At 37.7% G+C, this 18,614-nt stretch overlaps 3 protein-coding genes and 1 pseudogene across 10 annotated transcripts; 2 read left to right on the plus strand and 2 right to left on the minus strand.

Moving 5' to 3' along the window:
* Window positions 1–915: 915 nt before the first annotated feature.
* LOC107275290 (probable peptide/nitrate transporter At3g43790) lies at window positions 916–12,112 on the minus strand (annotated as a pseudogene).
* A 399-nt stretch (window positions 12,113–12,511) lies between these two features.
* On the plus strand, window positions 12,512–14,217 carry LOC4351429 (L-aminoadipate-semialdehyde dehydrogenase-phosphopantetheinyl transferase). 3 transcript variants are annotated; one of them, XM_015764319.3, is made up of 5 exons: window positions 12,512–12,736; window positions 12,846–12,981; window positions 13,107–13,345; window positions 13,452–13,623; window positions 13,733–14,217. In XM_015764319.3, the coding sequence occupies exons 1-5, from the start codon at window positions 12,591–12,593 to the stop codon at window positions 13,892–13,894; spliced, it is 855 nt and encodes a 284-aa protein (XP_015619805.1). In that variant the 5' UTR covers window positions 12,512–12,590; the 3' UTR covers window positions 13,895–14,217. The 3 variants fall into 3 exon arrangements, with proteins under 3 accessions (XP_015619805.1, XP_015619808.1, NP_001415162.1); XM_015764322.3 differs by having other exon boundaries at window positions 12,846–12,978; window positions 13,110–13,345; NM_001428233.1 differs by having other exon boundaries at window positions 12,535–12,736; window positions 12,846–12,978; window positions 13,733–14,146.
* A 107-nt stretch (window positions 14,218–14,324) lies between these two features.
* On the plus strand, window positions 14,325–16,869 carry LOC9266580 (calcium-dependent protein kinase 26-like). 2 transcript variants are annotated; one of them, XM_015764308.3, is made up of 6 exons: window positions 14,325–15,468; window positions 15,603–15,718; window positions 15,791–15,958; window positions 16,052–16,179; window positions 16,262–16,361; window positions 16,470–16,869. In XM_015764308.3, exons 1-6 carry the CDS (start codon window positions 14,460–14,462, stop codon window positions 16,572–16,574), a joined length of 1,626 nt encoding a protein of 541 aa, XP_015619794.1. In that variant the 5' UTR covers window positions 14,325–14,459; the 3' UTR covers window positions 16,575–16,869. The 2 variants fall into 2 exon arrangements, with proteins under 2 accessions (XP_015619794.1, XP_025877968.1); XM_026022183.2 differs by having other exon boundaries at window positions 15,791–16,179.
* A 156-nt stretch (window positions 16,870–17,025) lies between these two features.
* LOC112937446 (uncharacterized) lies at window positions 17,026–18,395 on the minus strand. 5 transcript variants are annotated; one of them, XR_003240066.2, is made up of 4 exons: window positions 18,075–18,395; window positions 17,570–17,647; window positions 17,446–17,502; window positions 17,029–17,325 (listed from the first exon to the last, which is right to left on the minus strand). XR_003240066.2 is itself a non-coding variant. In XM_026022184.2 (4 exons), the coding sequence occupies exons 1-4, from the start codon at window positions 18,195–18,197 to the stop codon at window positions 17,278–17,280; spliced, it is 249 nt and encodes an 82-aa protein (XP_025877969.1). In that variant the 5' UTR covers window positions 18,198–18,395; the 3' UTR covers window positions 17,029–17,277. The 5 variants fall into 5 exon arrangements, 4 of the variants coding, with proteins under 4 accessions (NP_001415163.1, XP_025877969.1, XP_025877970.1 ...); XM_026022184.2 differs by having other exon boundaries at window positions 17,468–17,502; window positions 17,605–17,647; XM_026022185.2 differs by having other exon boundaries at window positions 17,605–17,647.
* Between the last annotated feature and the right edge of the window lie 219 nt (window positions 18,396–18,614).

An 18,614-nucleotide genomic window follows, 5' to 3' on the forward strand; every position in this document is an offset into this window, starting at 1 on the left:
CACTACTGCTAGAAATAAGTGATCATCAAACAGTAAAACACTATACTAGTTACTATACTAGTAGCTTACTATTATTAATGAGGAAATCTAATCTAACTAAGGCTGTGTTTAGATCTAGGGGTGAAAATTTTTGCCGTGTAACATCGGATATACGAACACACATTTGAAGTATTAAACGTAGTCTAATAACAAAACAAATTATAGATTCCGCTTGTAAACTGCGAGACAAATTTATTAAGCTTAATTAATCCATTATTATCAAATGTTTACTGTAGCACCACATTGTCAAATCATGGAGCAATTAGGCTTAAAAGATTCGTCTCGCAATTTACACGCATTTGTGTAATTAGTTTTTTTTGTCTATATTTAATACTTCATGTATATGTCCAAATATTCGATATGGCAGGGTGAAAAGTTTTTGCATGGGAACTAAACAGGGTCTAACTAACAAACAGGTGCGTGCAGAGTGCAACCCTCGATCTTTGTGTAAGCGAAACCAGTACTATACTCATTATTTTACCTTGGTCAACAGTAATGATGTTTAATTAGTGGCTTAGATGTTGCCTCGTTTTCGTCAGTTAGCAATAAATCACTTTGTATACTGATCAATTGAAGAATGTTCTCATGTATACTAACATTTCTTTAGCCATCTTTAGCAATCATGGTTTAATGTAACATATACAAATTTCACGTATTCGATTAAGCTACAATTAATCAAATGCCACTGTGATAAACAACAAGCATACATTATATACAGATACAAAGCATAATAAGGTCATAGCTTTATGATTTTATCTGGTAATATCGTTTAAAATGTGTCATGCCTATATTACTACCTAGAAATTAACATGGAAAAATATAAATCTATATAATATTATATGGTACCTTGCCATTTGTTTTTATCCACACTTGCAATTTACGTGATATTATGCTTCATCTTCGTGAAAAATCGAGTATTTAAATTTTACAAACCAAAGGAGAAAGGTCATTTAAATACATCTCACATGTAGTTGGATAAGTATTAGTATGTTATCTACAATTACATGATAGGATACATAAGTATTGCTCCTCAAATATGCATAAATCTTCATTAGCTACCATCCAAATACCCAAACAAGCATATGTGCAGTATAAACATGACATGCCACCCAACTTATCGATGATCTGAAAGCTTGATTACTTGGGGTTGAAGAGAATTGCTATGGCATGGTCAGAAATGGTTTGAAGGTCCAAATGAGTTCCAAAAATTCAATAATAATCAAAATGAAGAACACCATTTGGTCACCTGCGTACAAAAATGTAACAATGAGAACACATCGAAAAGATGGCAGACAACAATGATGCAAACAATAGAAAGATCAGAGTTATGGTTCCTTCACAATTAATCGTGTATTGGTATAAGCTATGAAGGAGCATCCAACACCCACTAATCACTACTTTTGATAAATCACTAACATTAAGGGATAGAAATAAATATCCAGATAAAATCAAAATACGAGGTAACTATCACAAAGCTCAAGACTTGGTGCATTTAACCAGCCACGTGGTCTATTAAAGCAATGATGATTTTTTGTTACTTATGCATAATAGTGATGTCGTAAATTTACCTGGAAAGAAAAACGCATGTTGGCGTTTTTGTGCCCAAGAAAACCTACATTAACCAATCATAATTAATATGCCAACAAGACCCATGATACATATCAAGTCAACCATTGCATTTTTTATAAGCAGTAATCAGCTTAGTTACTAACCACTCAAGTCAAATATTTATTCATTTTAATTAAGTAATCCCTCTGTTTCAAATTACTTCTTATTCTAGGTTTGTTTTAATTTAAACATTTGTATATTTTGCCATCAACTTCTAGACATTCATGTAGTTTAATATCATAAGATTTATGTTTGTAGATTAGCCTTGATATATACTTTCATAATATATAATTCACATGGTGTTAACCTATACGATTTTCTAGAAATTAATTGTCAAGAATAGATACGTTTGCCTTAGGACAATACTAAAATGATAACTAATTTGAAATGAATGGAACAATGAAATTTATTATTATATTATAAACAAGCTAATTAAGTGTATTTTTTGGACCACTAAAATTCCACTCGTAAATCGATCTCAAGCAAAACCTGATTGGCTCACTTGGTTGTAACATGTTGACAGCCCTAATCCTAAAATACATTGCTTAGATGTGTGGATGGTTTTGTTTTCTTTTAGCTTGATAACTATAGACTAATAAATATGTAGGAGCAAATGACAAAGCATTAGTGGCCAAGACTTGTATGATATATGTTGTTGGTGCATATATTTGTTTTGCTTATAAGATATAAAAGCAATGAGTTACACTAATATTATGAGCTCAGTGGCGAAGCCAAAATTACACTTATATTTTGCAATTCTACATTTCACGCTTATAGTTTCCTATGTGTGATTGCTAGTGTAGCAACATTTTAGAAAAGACAAATTACCTAGTAACAAAATTCCTAATATTTCAGGAGCAAGAAATTTACTTGCGCAAAAAAAAATACTTCAAATCTTCTAAATATTCAACTTGTTTGTTGAACCTAGAAAATTGGTTAGATGAAATTAATCTTGCTCAACCAAAAAGCAATCAAACAAATTAAAGTGTACCTTACCAAAGTTTAGTATGTTGCTTTTATGCAAGAGTAATTGTAACAATGCATGAGGAAATAATGAGAGGTACCACCCTTTTATTATTGATTTGTGGCAACTTATTGTACTTTAGCATTAATGATGTATTCTAGTACTTACCTGTACTACCATGTACACCGGTAGTTTGCACTAAAAAGTGTGGTATATGCAAATAGAGAAAAGAAAATGGAAGTACAAAAACATCCATCAATGTGGTTTGTTATGAGCATGGATGAATAAAACTTCAGGTTTTATGTTTACTCACCACAAAGTTATTTTTAAGCATCGATGCAATATTTACTACTATGGACAACCAAGGTCTTGAGAGATATGTCATAGGAGGATAACTACAAAGAAGTGCCATAGAAAGAATCTGCAACAAATAAGAGACAAACATTACTAAAATAAAATTAAAGATAAAACTTTCATTGAATAATCAAGGGAACTTGTACTTACTACTGCAACACGAGAAGTGTTGATTATTCCTAGAACTTTCACAATATGTGGGTAGATAAATGTCTGGTATATAAGTATGCTAGCACCTATGATATAAAAGAAGATATGAGAATATACCATTAAATATGGTTTCTACAACTTAAACAAAATAGGAAAAGTTGATATTGTATAAACAATTTTGCAAAATTTGCTATAAGGCACTCAAAATTTATAGTCTTTGTTGTAGGATACTCAAAGAAAATGTATTTCTTACAGCACATCGTGAAAACACAGTAATTAGCCGTTATACATACATTGAACACATTGTTTTTTTGTTATATCTAGTCCAAATGGAGATAACTTTTTTTAGAAAAGACAAGTTTGTCCATAGGGCATGCTTCTTTTTAACCCCATCAGGTCAATTTCGAACCAAACCTAGACTAGGGAGTGAGAATGAACTGCATCGAGGGAGTGAGAATGGATTGGATCTAGTTCTAACCAGTCCGAGTCGTCTTACAAGCCGATCGATACAAAGGCAAATCTGTATTTTCCGTGTTGCTTCTCTCTCCATTTGCACCAAATATAATAAAATTGTGCATTAAGTGTCCAACAGCTAATTACCAAGTTTTTGCGATGTTATGTAGCCAATATTTATTTCTGGCCATGTTATACCAAGTTATCATTTATGCATTGTCACGCATCAGTAGAAAAGCATCTTGCTCTTCATTTAAATATAAATACATATCAGTAAAGCTTTGTATAGTGTATTTAGCTACCCTGAATAGAATGCAAGAATATTGACCAATTTGATAACTTGACATGTACCTGTAATTGCAAGAACTTGACCAACATCCTCAGACGAGAAATTTAGTCCGCCAAATTGTTTGTCACTTTCAGACCATAGAGAAAATATCTAAAATTTGATTTCAATTATCATCAAAGGTTGAAAAAACAACTTTACTGAAAAAAAATTCAAAATAATGTGTGCACCATATTTTTCTATAGAAAGGATGCTATGAAATTAATCATCGTAAGAAGAGAACTCCCAAGACAAAGGAGAAAAAAATGCAAATAAAAAATATTCTATACAGTTATAATAAAACATATAGTAGTAGAGATATATTAACATATCCATGCTATCCTAATCTAATCATTCAATTTATATGTAATTTCCCTATGATTTCATTGGTGGAGAGGAACAAAATTGAAATCGAGTAATTCATTTGTCTATGTTCGTATTAATGACAAGATGTGGTGAAATTGTGACCATTGGTAATTTCTTAAATGGTTCATTATAAAAAAAAACAAATATGGTATGTGTAGAGTTGCCTTTAAAAGCACTTCCAAAGTATTATAAACTTAATAGTTTTTATAAACTTGCTATAAAATAAAATCAATGCTGTAGTTTTAAAAGTTTGACTGAATGTTAAGCACCAATATAAATAGAAAATATTTAATGTTACTAAATAGATCTTTGGGGGCACTCCCCTAGGACGAGAATGTTCAAGGGCCTCAAGGCGTATTGGTAGAACATATGTAGGTTCACAACTTGCAAGTAAAAGAAAGAAATTATAGCAATTATGCATGTAGGTTACCTCTGTTGATTAAATTTATATGTTATAATAAAACTTGTATGTGCTTCATTGTTTTCCATGAACTAATAAGTGTGTGTCCTTCAACTAAATGTTATTATCTTGTTATACACATGGCTGGGGATGAAGATGGGATGTGTCTCATCAACAATTTTTTTTACAATATCTACAAAATTAAATTATTACTTGTTCAACATATAATTCTATATAACACAAAAATGATTGTATAAATAATAAAAAAGTTTTAGGATCTAGTTGATGCATGGTGAGAAATAGATATTTCAATTAAATATTTATGATATTTCAAACATTGTTTTATAATGATTAAATAATCATGTGGCCCTTTTGAAGTAAATTAAATCTCTCTTACATAAACATAGAAGCATTATTTATAGTGATAACACTATACCCTAGTTTTGTAATTGGGTGAAGTGTTTAATCGATATTTCCCAAAACAGGGCAACTTTTCCTCAATTATTCGCAAAATTTGTGTGGCATGGTTCAAATTGTCCCATTATTGGGTTCAAACATCTAGACTCATTTAGCTAAGAAATACTACACCATTAGTTTAGACATACTTGGTACATACCTCTGTGTAAGCCATGTCATCGAAGGAGACAATGCAGAAGAGAACAATAGATGACATTAATGGCCAATTCTTAAATAAGCTCTTATCTTTAGCTGGACCAGTGTGTTGCTTGACAAACTCTTCGAAGTCAACCAAATGTGTACTCAAAGATCCAATTTTACAATCTCAGTTCTTTCTATTGAATATTTATGTAGTGTTTCCTGAAATTTTATGAAACACATTATTTTGAAATGAAAACACATTATTTTCCTGAAAGTATTAGCAAAATATTAATTAACTTTTGTATTTTAGTAGGTAAGATAAATTTTAGCTAAGGGAAGCATAAAAACAAGAATTATGTGTGCCCAAATTAATATCAATAAGAATAAAATTGGCTAGTTGTGCACTTACCGGGAGCCAAATGCAACTTATAAGAATAACGAAGCAGAAGATCGATATACATAAACAAGGTAGAAAATATGGGAACCTAAGGAAAGATTTTCAAGAATCAGTCATTTAAGGAGTTATACCATCTAGAACAATTATATTTCCTATAACAACGATACCTTCCAAATAATGAGTTTGCTAAAAATAGAATTGGATATTTTTCTGATGGCTGTCAAATGAAACAAAAGCATCATAATAGCGTCAATGCATTGTTTAAGCATGCACCCAACTCATATGGTATTAAAATTTAGTAGGATACCTGTGCAAGATATCCACTGATAGCTGGCCCAACAATGAGACCTATTGCCCATGATGTGCTAACCTAATCATATAAAAAGAGTGTCATAATCTAAAGTGCAATATAACTATAGTAAAAAATATTATAGAACTTTGTAGTATACCAATGACAACCCAATGGATTGATGCTCTGGTCAACAAACTTCAACGGCATAAGCCTGTAAAGCCCGGTTGCAGTATGCTAGCTAGTTATAGTATTTCAATAGTGGATAGAAAATATGAATTTAGATAATTTAATCACCGTACTCTTATTGGTCCAAGTAAGCCATTCAATGAACCTAAAAGAAATCGTGTAGTTATCGCCATCCAATAGTGTGTACTTAGTCCAAAGAGAGTATTGAATACAAATCTGATTTCACAACACAAGGTAAAGTAATCATAGGTGGATATAAAGAAGGTAATACAAATCATTACTTACTTGGTTCAATCGGAACTGAACTAAAAAGTACTTAGGCTGAAAAAATTCCAAAAATGATAACAGGCTTCCTCCCAATACGATCTGCTACCATCCCCCAAGCAGTGGAAGTTAAAGCTCTACCAAACATATATGACGCACCTAATAGGTTGAGAATTATAATATGCCATGTTTGCGATAGATAAATAGGTGTAAAAAACATTTGTCACTACTAAGTAAAAGCATGACCTTTGGTATTACAGACATTATAATTGCTTACCTACAAAACCTGCATAGAATCCAATGTCCTCTACTCTTTTTGCAACATGCAAGTCTCTTATCTGTAGTGGACAAGAGAAATATACAATAAAAATAAATGCTATAATCTCTTACATATTGTGAAGAAGAGAATTAAACTATGAGCTTACCTTTTATTCAAACAATGATTAGCCAAAACATATGAGTATGAGTATACATAGCAACATATATATGACTATACATAGCTTGAAGAATTAGGAATTAGGTGGTAACTTTACTGTTATTTCCGTTTCCAAGACTAAAAAACTAGTTAATATAAATGGAAACTAGAGAAATTTGAATTGCTACATGAATGATGAACAACATTTCACGGAACCAAATGATAAAATTATGCAAGGTACAAATTCCGCTAATGAGAAATAGAAACAGCTAATTTACACTAAAACTTATACAATGTAGAGTATACTTTTGGTGCTATTGTAAATTTTACAATCATAAATACATACCATGAAGTATAAGAAGGGAAATAACGATGATATTGGCAAACCTGAAATTCAATTATAAGGATGGAATTCAGTAAAAAAAATATTGTAAGGATGAAAGGTTAAAAATCTACCATGAAAAGCTCACAGGCCCGCATCAATGGAACAAGCTAAGCCAATGACAAGATAAATAAAGATGCAAAAGAGATGCAAGAAACAACAATTTAGAATTTTGCTTCAATAGTTCGACCAACGATTACAAGCTTGAACTTTCCTTTTAGCCCCTTAATTTTAGACACTAATACTCTCTTTATTTTTTTAACTTTTAACGTGACATTTGACCATTTCTCTTATTAATAAAATTTATATGACTCATATTTTTTTCATATTTATACTAAATTCTTAAATAAGACGAATGATTAAACATTATGCCAAAAGTCAAATGAGTCATCTATATAAAAAGAAAAAATGGAGGTAGTACAAAATAATCCTCTATAAGATAAATTCAGGTGAACTAGAAATGACTGATAAAGCATTCACATCTTGCAATGCTGGTGGAAATGGAAAAAAAATGGATATGCAAACATAATAGGGTCCGTCTAATACTTAGCAACCATGGGTCCACGGTGTGCACGATTACGTTTACACACCTAAGAAGGAATTGCTAAGGCGCGAGCGCGACGACTCAGATTTCTCGGTCATGTTTCCACGCTCGTAGGCTTCCACGTGCATCTTTTTCTCTCTTTTCTAGAATTCAGCCCAACAAAAGCAACATGGCCCAGTAAAGAAAATATATTTATATATAGACTTTACATATCTAAAATATATATACATATATAGAAAGAGAAATTTTTTATATAGAAATTTGTGCATGTAAATTTTTATAAACATAAATTTCAAATGAATTCAACGACATGTTAATCTGTCCCAAAAAAAATATGCAATAAATTTTATACATATAAACTTTATGTATAGAAACTTCATACGTATAAAGTTTGTATCATATATACAAATTAAAATGAATTCATAGAATAAAAAAAGAAAAATCATGCATGCGGGTTGTGAGGCCTAACTGGTTGGTCTCACCTAAAATTCAACTTGGTCAAATAAAATTAAATGGGAAAGAGTAAAGCCGAAAAGAAAAAGGACTAGCCGAAAATGGAAGAAGTGGCTATATTCGTATTAGAGCCAAAAAGAATATGACGCTTCATGTTATAGATGGCCATATGGCCCGGGGCCCAACGACCCGGCCGAAGACACGACCATTTGGCCGGGCCTAAGCACGGCATGGCCCGACAGTTGGGCTGTGCTTAGGCCAATGCCTTGGCACGGTGGGCTGGCCCGGCACGGCACGATCGAAGAAAATATTATAGGGATCCAAAATAGACTTAATCAACCATATAAGGCAATGCCAAAAGAGAGGAGGAATACAAAATAGACTTATTTATAGTCATATAAGACAGCCCAAAGAGTTGAGGATGAAAAATAGACTTATTCTATGAAGAAGCACGATGGGTTATCGTGCCTTACAGCCGAAACGGCATGACCCGAGTCATATAGGGCCGTGCCTGGAATGTGTGTGCAGCCCGTGAGCTGGCACGACACAGCCTGACATGTAGGTTGGGCCGTGCTTGCCTGACTGACCTCAGCCCAGGCACAGCCGTGCTTGGGCCATGCGGAGCCGGGCAATCCATTGGCCATCTATACTTCGTGTGGCATGGGATTGGTCAGAGTAAATTGATCGCGTGGGGGCAGGTGAACGCGAGCGCTCGTCCATTAGCTTTTTCGAACATAACATGAACTAGCATGGTGGCCCGCGTAAATTGCGCAGCTAGCATTCTTATATTTTCTCTCATATAATAGCATATTTCATATTTTATTATCAAATATATTAAAAGGACAACATAATTTTAAATTTTGTACTAACTTGATCAAACTAACCAATGTGTAATATTCGTAATGTATTGTATATAAATGACAATTATTAATTATTTTTAATAGCGAATTTTAGTTATTTCTAAATTGTATTTCTATATGGACTCTAGAATCCTCTTCCAACATTCTTCATTTTGTTAATCATGAATTTCTATTATTTATAATTTTATTCCTATATTTCTAATTCAAAATTCAAAATTTTAGTTATTTCTAAATTATATTCCTATACTCATCTTCCAATATTTCTTATTTTTAATTCCGAATTTCTTTTCTTTATAAATTGTATTTTTATATGGACTCTAGACTCTTTTTCTACTATTGCTTATTATTTTAATTCTAAATTTTTATTATTTCTAATTTTATTTCTTTATGGACTCATGTTTCAATATTATTTCTTTATGGACTATTGTTCCAATATTCTTTTTTTCATTATAATTTATTTATTTATTTGTAAAATGTGTTTCTACATGTGCTCTAAACTCTACTTTTAGTTTTATTATTTTTATTTCAAATTTTAGTTAATTATAAATTCCTATATGACTCTATACTCTTCTTCCAATATTCTTAATTTTAATTCCTAGTTTCTATTATGTCTAAATTGTATTTGGACTCTAAACTTATCTTTTAGTATTTATTTTTTCTAATTGCGAATTTAATTATTTTAAAATTGTATTTTTATATGGACTCTATATACTTCATTCCATATTCCTTATTTTTTAAAATTTTGAATTTTCGTTATTTCTAAATTGTATTTCTATATGGACTCTAACCTCTACTTTAAATTTTCTTATTTTTCTAATCCCAAATTTCCATTAGTTATATTGTATACCGGTATGGACTATAGTCTTATCTTCCTATATTCCTTATCTTTAATTTCGAATTTCAGCTAAATTGTATTTCTATATGGACTCTAACCTCTACTTTCAGTTTTGTTATTTTTCTAATTCCAAATTCCAGCTAAATTGTATTTCTATATGGACTCTAACCTCTACTTTTAGTTTTCTTATTTTTCTAGTTCCGGATTTCCATTAGTTCTATGGTATGCCAGTATGGACTCTAGTCTTTTCTTCCTGTGTTCCTTATTTTAAATTCCGAATTTCAGCTATATTCTATAATTATGTCAATGATGATAGGGTAAATTGGAACCATGCCATTATAATTTTGCAAAGTTTAAGATATGCCATCGGTATCTCAATGACATGTAGGACCCACATGAGTCAATGACATGTGGGTCAGGATGTCATATCTCAAATTTTGCAAAATTATAATGGCATGGTTTCAATTTTCCCATGATAATAATCGTATCGATCGTTGTTGCTAAGACATATTATAAGGAAAATTGAAACATCTGTAATATAATGACCCAATCTTGACTATGACAACCTTAACAATGCATGTTTTACCCAAACAAATTGGATTATTTATGTGGTTGTACACATATAATCTAAAATAATCTTTCAATCTCATTCTTGCAATAATAATAGGATCAATCAAATCCTGCATTGTCTTGTATTGTCAAGTCTAAATAAATAGAGCCTCAGTGCACTCTTCTCTTAATAACAATTAAAAATATGTTTATTTATTATTATTATTTTTATATGATAAGCTATCAAGAATATTAGCTATACTTACCAGTAGTATAATAATTGCATACAGAGACATGTAGAGTCTCCAATAGAGGAGAATATAATCGTGGAACACAAACCAAGTTTTTAGATGATGGAAAAATCGAGAATCCTATCTGACCCAAAGCCTCGATCAATTTGATCTTGTTCCGAGAAAAACAAGCCTAAGCAAGACTTGTTTTAGATCCACACGTCTGAACATTCGACGACGCTATGGAAAAACCAAAACGACATGGTAGACGATGGACAATACAAACAATACGGATCTTATTTCATGAAATCGGATTTTTTTTATGAAATTAGACAGTTTTTTTTCGCATTGCACAGTACTGAATCGGAATTATTTTATAAACGCGGGATTTTTCTCGTGTTGGGTCAGACAGTTTTTTCGGGGTAGTATTTTTTATATATGGCGGTTCTTTCTCGTGTGAATTCGGATGGTTTTTTCGATCCTTTTTCAGCAATGTTTTTTCTGATGGTTTATTTCGGAGCGGTTTTTTATCTAGTCGGGTGGTTTTTTCGAATCGGTTTCTTTTATAAACGGGATTTTTTATAATCTGTGTTTTTTCGGTTTTTTATCTAGTCGGGTGGTTTTTTCGAATCGATTTCTTTTATAAACGGGATTTTTTATAATATGTGTTTTTTCTCGATTTTGAGTAGGACATGTTTTTTTCCTTTATTTATGGGAGTAGGATGTCAGAAGTTATTTTTTCCTTTCTATGGGAGTTGGACTTTTTTTTTCGTTTTCTTTACTGGCGATATTTTTTTCTTTTTTTTAAGGAATCGGATGTATTTTATGGGGGAGATTCTTTTTTTCTGTTATAATGAGTCGGACGTTGTTTTTACTACGAAATATTTTTTTCCTATTTTTACTGACGAGAGAATCTTTTTTCTCGCATGTTGAGTCCGACTTATTTTTTTTCTTTTTTATGACGATGGAAATATTTTGAACTTTAAGTAGTAAAATAATATAGGTAGATTCCTATATAGACTGTTTTTTTTCTCCGATTAATGTGAGAATTTTTAGGCCATGAGAGCGAACATGAGACTTCATAAGTTAATAATAGATAATAAGGAGACTGGAGAGGCAGTCAAGCAGAGCAGGAAGCGAAGCATGCATGAACACGTATAAATGAAGCAGTGATCGATATATAGGAGGCGCGTACGTACATGAGACGAGGATGATGATCCAGATGTGGAAGAAGCGCATGTAGGGGATGCCGGGGTTGAGCGCCTTGCTGCGCTCCACGGCGCAGGCGGGGCAGCCCTCATGGTATTGGTACGCCATCTCCAGCAATGGCGTCGCAGCGTCGCCTGCAGCCATCTCCGCTTCTTCCTCCTCTTGCTTTGCTGTTCCTGAGCTCCTGACTCCAGGGTGAGATGATGAGATGTCTCGGTTCACAACCAACCTGATTTATTATGTCGGTCGATAGCGAACTGACGTTGGCTCGATTCGCCATTAATTACTATTGCGATCTTTAGCCTGCGTAGCATTGCTGTTAGTCTCACACTCGAGCTCAATTAATCTCCATCTCCTCCGAGTCTGACGAAAAAATCAATGTAGTGCACAACACTCAGCGTATCAATGGCGACTGTTATTGAATGTGAGAGATTGGCAGATGGTGATGGACTGATGGCTATGGTTATGTCTCTGTTGCTGTTTAATTTGCTGATGTCTCTGCCATGGCACCATGGCAAGATGCACATATGCAATTTGGGCCTAGTTTAGCTTCAAAAGTTTACAGGCCTCGTGAGAAAGGCCCATCCTAACCTCCCCTCTCTGTTGTCGTCGTCCCTCTTCCTTTCCTTTCCTTTCCTTGCCGGCCGGCCAGGCCATGGTCTACGGCTTTCTCTGCCTTAACTCTTGAGTTGACCGTTGTCCGTTGATCGAGTTGTTGATGATGGAGGAAGGAGAGAAGCAGAGCAGCGGGGGGCGGTGGCGGTGTAGGTGGCTCGTCGACGTCGGCCGGTGGCGCCCCTCCCCCGCCGAGTTCCAAGCCGCCGCCGCCGTCCTCCCGCCGCACGACCGCCCCGCCATCCACAGGTTTTTCCAACCAACTCCTCTTTCTCCCCATTGATTCCACCCACTCACTACTGCAATTGAATTCAGCCTCTAGATTTTTCTCCTCGTCCTCACGACCTCACCGGTGCAGGTTCGTCAGAGAAGAAGACAGGAAACGAGCGCTCGTCAGCCGCCTGCTCAAGTACTCGCTCGTGCACCATGCCCTTGGAATGCCATTCCACCAAATTCGCATCAACCGCACGCTTGAAGGGAAGCCCTATCTGGTAGTAGTAGTAGTCTAGTAGATATTCTCATCAATTAATTCATCCCAAATCCATATCTTCAGTTTCACGTTTACATTCTGTCAGTTTCTGAAGCCCAAATTGGAATCGATCACGTCTTGTTGTTGCAGCAGAATAAAAATGTCAACCTTCCTGGCTTCAACTTCAACACGTCGCATCAGGGGGAGTACGTTGGCATAGCATCTGAGCCTCTCTGCCTCGTTGGCCTGGACATTGTGTGCATCTCCAAGCCCCAACGAGAAACTGCCCTGGAGTTCATCAACAATTTCACTTCCTATCTCACAGATCATGAGTGGAACTGCATTGTTACTGCAGACAGTCATGATGGTATGCTAACTGAGTTCTACAGGTATGCATTTGTTCTTGTTCATTTTTTTCTTTTCAGAACAAGTGCAGGGTGCTGATCATGTTTACAAGCCAAAATTTGTGGAGTTAACAATTGTCTGTTTCTGTAGGTATTGGTGTCTTAAAGAAGCATTTGTCAAAGCTACAGGTGCTGGCGTTGGATTCGGGCTGCAACGTTTGGAATTCCACCATATGAATTGGACTAATATTTCTCTCTGTATTGATGGAGAAGAGGCTAGGAAATGGATGTTTTGGCTTTTCAAGATTGATGAAATGCATTTGGTATGTCTGAATTTTTCGCATCATCTACAGTGCCTAAACTTTGGCTCTTGTACTTCTAGTTTTGGTCTTGTGATAGGTTATTTGCTTACGGTTATCAACACCACTGCAGGCATCCATTGCGAAAGGGCATCCAGAGGATGCTATTGACAGCTTCAGGAGAACATTATCTGATGTGGTTATTCAGGAGGGAGAATTGCATACGGCAATAGAAATTCCAGAAGAAGCTTTCACTCTATTGACAGTGGAACACCTTATACAGTTACATGATTAAATGGTCTTCTTGAATTTTGCGGTGACATACTAATGCAGGACTAAAATCAACAAATTGTGAGTGTATCCTGAAAGTTAAAATACATACATAGCACACCAAAATTAGGAAAAGTATCCTTGTATTTGCTCTCGGTGCTTCTGCAGAAATGAGAGCTTAAGATGTTAGGGCCTGTTTTTTCTTTCATAACAGAGGAGACGCTTGATATTGTAAGCTTTGACTAGTTTGGTAGTGTTTGCAAAGGCGCATTTTTTTAGGCAATTGTAAAGGCAGATTGTTGATTGGTCACTGGAAAAATCTAATCAGAAAAAACTATTAGCAGCTAATCGATTGATGATTGGTCACAGGAAAATCTAACCAGAAACAATTATTAGCAGCCAAGAATAGCCAGCGACCAAACCTACGAGACGCTGAAAATCCAAACCGAAACAACTACCGCTCACTTCTTCCCGCCATTTCCTCTCAACCCATCAAACTCACACATCCATTTCTTCCTTCTACCAAAAATTCTCTCTCCGATCCGTGCCTCTCCGTCGCCGGAGCAGGCACGCGCGCATCCCCCGACGCCATGGGCCAGTGCTGCACGGGTGGCGGGAAGGCCGTCGCCGGCGACGAGGCAGAGCCAGGGACCTCCAAGGCGGCGCCGCCGAGCCGCGGCACCTCCTCCAAAAATGGGTCCGCCAAGCAGCAGCCGTGCTCGCCGGCGGCCAAGGCGGCGGCGACGGAAGCGGCGGCGGCGGCGTCGTCGTCCAAGAAGCCGGCAGGCCCCATCGGCGAGGTGCTGGAGCGGCCGATGGAGGAGGTTCGCACGACGTACTCCATCGGCAAGGAGCTCGGGCGCGGGCAGTTCGGCGTGACCCACCTGTGCACCCACAAGGCCACCGGCGAGAAGCTGGCGTGCAAGACGATCGCGAAGCGGAAGCTGGCGAACAAGGAGGACGTCGACGACGTCCGCCGCGAGGTGCAGATCATGCACCACCTCTCTGGCCAGCCCAACATCGTCGACCTCCGCGGCGCCTACGAGGACAAGCACAACGTCCACCTCGTGATGGAGCTCTGCGCCGGCGGCGAGCTCTTCGACCGCATCATCGCGCGTGGCCACTACACGGAGCGCGCCGCGGCGGCGCTCCTCCGCGCCATCGTCGGGATCGTGCACACCTGCCACTCCATGGGGGTGATCCACCGGGACCTCAAGCCGGAGAACTTCCTGCTGCTGAGCAAAGGGGACGACGCGCCGCTCAAGGCCACCGACTTCGGCCTCTCCGTCTTCTTCAAGGAAGGCGAGGTGTTCCGCGACATCGTCGGCAGCGCCTACTACATCGCGCCGGAGGTGCTCAAGAGGAAGTACGGCCCCGAGGCCGACATCTGGAGCATCGGCGTCATGCTCTACATCTTCCTCGCCGGCGTGCCGCCCTTCTGGGCCGAGTCGGAGAACGCCATCTTCGCCGCCATCCTTCGCGGACAGATCGACCTCGCCAGTGAGCCATGGCCGAAGATCTCCTCTGGAGCCAAGGACCTCGTCAGGAAGATGCTCAACATCAACCCCAAGGAGAGGCTTACAGCATTCCAAGTGCTCAGTAAGTTTATTTGTTACAGATTAATTACTCAAATCTGCTCCTTTTTTTCATATAGAGGTACAGTTTGGATTAATTTTCCCTTAATTGGTGTCAGAATTAAATTTGGATTCATTTGGATCAATTTGGATTTGCAGATCACCCGTGGATCAAAGAAGATGGGGATGCTCCTGATGTACCACTTGACAATGTTGTTCTCAACAGGCTCAAGCAGTTCAGGGCCATGAACCAGTTCAAGAAAGCTGCACTGAGGGTAAATATTACTCTTAATCACATCATCAGGGTAGATATATGCATCTTAATTGTTGTTTTGAATCTTCTGTAGATTATAGCCGGATGCCTGTCAGAGGAGGAGATCAAGGGGCTGAAGGAGATGTTCAAGAACATCGACAAGGACAATAGTGGGACCATTACGCTTGAGGAGCTCAAAAATGGGTTAGCAAAGCAGGGCACCAAGTTTTCAGACAACGAAATTGAGCAACTTATGGAAGCAGTGAGTCCTCATAGTGAAGCTACAAACTTCAGTTCAGTTCGAGATGAAATGCTAAAACTGACAGGACTCCTGGAAATTCCTTTCAACTTTCAGGCTGATGCTGATGGCAATGGAATTATCGACTATGAGGAGTTCGTCACCGCGACGGTGCACATGAACAAAATGGATCGAGAAGAGCACCTTTACACGGCATTCCAGTACTTTGACAAGGATAATAGTGGGTAAGTTAAGGATAGCAAAAACTGATATAACTGAATTCTGAACTTCAGGGATTTGTACACATTTATTCCATCCCTCTTGCAGGTACATCACAAAGGAAGAGCTCGAGCAAGCCTTGAAGGAACAAGGGTTATACGACGCCAACGAGATCAAGGATGTCATCACAGATGCAGACTCTAATAATGTAAGGAAGAAATGCTCTTTAAATTGTGTTCATGCAAAACAGATGAAATCGATAAAGCTGAAAATATTTGTCCTATCAAGAGACGCTGAATGCATTTTGCACATGTAGGATGGGAGGATAGATTATTCAGAGTTTGTGGCCATGATGAGGAAAGGATCAGGCTGTGCAGAAGCAACAAACCCAAAGAAGAAGAGGCGAGATCTAGTTCTATAGCGAAACAGGGTAGTGTGTATAGTGGCTGGTTTGTGCACAATTTCAAACATGATGTGCATTTACCACGAGTGTAATGTATACAATGGAATTTTCTTTCCAATTGCATATTTACATTTCAGGTTGGGCTCAGGTTCATGTTTGGTCTTGCACATTGTCCTGGCTAGTTGTTGGGAAGATGGATTTGTTCCTTCTTTCTGTTCAGTCATCTTGTACACTACATGATTGAATCCTACCTGATTAGAAAGCCCAAAAGATTACTGGTACATTCAACAAGAACAGAGAAAGCATTCCTCTACTGCTTGTTGACAGATAAACCGTTGAGGGAAGAACAGTAAAATGGTTGGAGGTTTTCAGAACTTTCAAACACGTAATGAAGCACTCTGCAGGATCAGTTGTTAAACATATGTTCCTTCCACCCCAGGAAATAACTAAGTTAATAGGATCCTGATCAGAATAAATGGCTTGAGCCAAACAGTGGTTTTCATTTACTATGTTATAGCCAGATGAGTATGAGAAGATAAGAGATACATAAAGGTAGTTTCAAGAAACAATATTCATCAGATCTAGTTTCCTCGGTAATTTTACAAGGATGTGATGATGCAGTTGAGTAGCATTATGAAAGCAAGACCTGGAGTGCGGAGATCTACTCATATCTGAAGAGCATCACAATATTACCTGCCTATAAAATTTTCTTCACTCCATATCAATGAAGAATCCAGGGTTTCATCCAACTAACCAAGTAGTAAAACAACTGAAAATTTAAAATATACCATGTCAATTCAAAGTTAAACAAATGCATGCATAAATAAAGCATACCAAAAGCAAGTTCACTATCACTAGGATGAACAAAAATATATCTCAAGTTTTTTACCAGATAAATTGGGGATTCTCACCTTCCTTTCACATCCACCAAATTGTGAAGCTACTCCTGAAGTGGTTATAAAAATGAACACTTCCATCAAACAGATTTTTCTCAAGGAGTGTCACGCACATACCTAGGAATAAAATCATTTAGCAGTTTGTAGAGAACCATTGGCTTGTAGTGCTTTACGCTCCTTTTGACGACGTTCTCTCTAAATTGGTCACAAGATTACACATCAACAAAACTTCAAATTGTATGCAATATATCAAGATCATAGTATAGAAAGGAAAAACATCATAATAGCACAAAGATGCTCCTATAAGAGCACTCTTCAATTGTAAAAATTTCTGGCTAGCGAATATGGAATTTCTTCACCAAATTGTCTGTCGAAAGGAAGTGTTAGGGATAGTTCGTTCCCGAAATCATAAAATTGAAGAAAGTTGCAGCACAGACGCGAGGCATTTCCACAAACAGCTGGCGCGCATGCTCGAGACAAGAAACAATCAACAGATGCACGGATCGAACTGTGGGGAAAAGGCTTGGCCAGGGTGTAGTAGGGCGACAGGATCAAAGCGTAGCCTTGGGAGATCGGAATGGGGGGATAAGGTGGGTGAAGAAGAAAGAGGGAGGCGGCGTACCCTGCGTTCCCAGTAGGGGTGGAAGCAGACGAAGTCATAGACGGGGGTGATGGTGTTGAGGAGCACCAGGTTGACTCCCGTGAACAGCAGCAGCCCCGTCATCGGCCGCGCGTGGTGCGGCATCCTCCCCTCCTCCTTTCCTCTCCGCTCCTCTCCTCCCTTCCTCGCCTTCTTTCCCGATTGGTCAAACAACTAAACGCAGAGGCTGGATGGGCGACCTCGCTGGCGCGCCGTCCACCTCCTGTGCTGCTGCTCCTTCGCCGGCGGGTGTCGCGAGTTCCGCCGCTGGCCGGCGCGCCGGCGTGTGACAGAGTGTGCGGCGTGGAAGGGGATTTCTCCTCCTGACTTGATGGTGTACATGGGCCTCAAGGAACATGCGGCCCAATATAAAGCCCACGTACGTGGCTGAGGCCGAATACAAGGCCCACAATTAGACGTCGAGCCCACACCCTTGGTGAGCAAGCCCATCTTAGAGCATTATTGGCTGGGCCGGAAGCAAAAACTCCGAACCCGCCACCTCAGCGGCATAAAACGGAACAT

The sequence above is a fragment of the Oryza sativa genome, chromosome 12 (assembly GCF_034140825.1).
Source record: "Oryza sativa Japonica Group chromosome 12, ASM3414082v1".
NCBI classification, from domain to species: domain Eukaryota; kingdom Viridiplantae; phylum Streptophyta; class Magnoliopsida; order Poales; family Poaceae; genus Oryza; species Oryza sativa.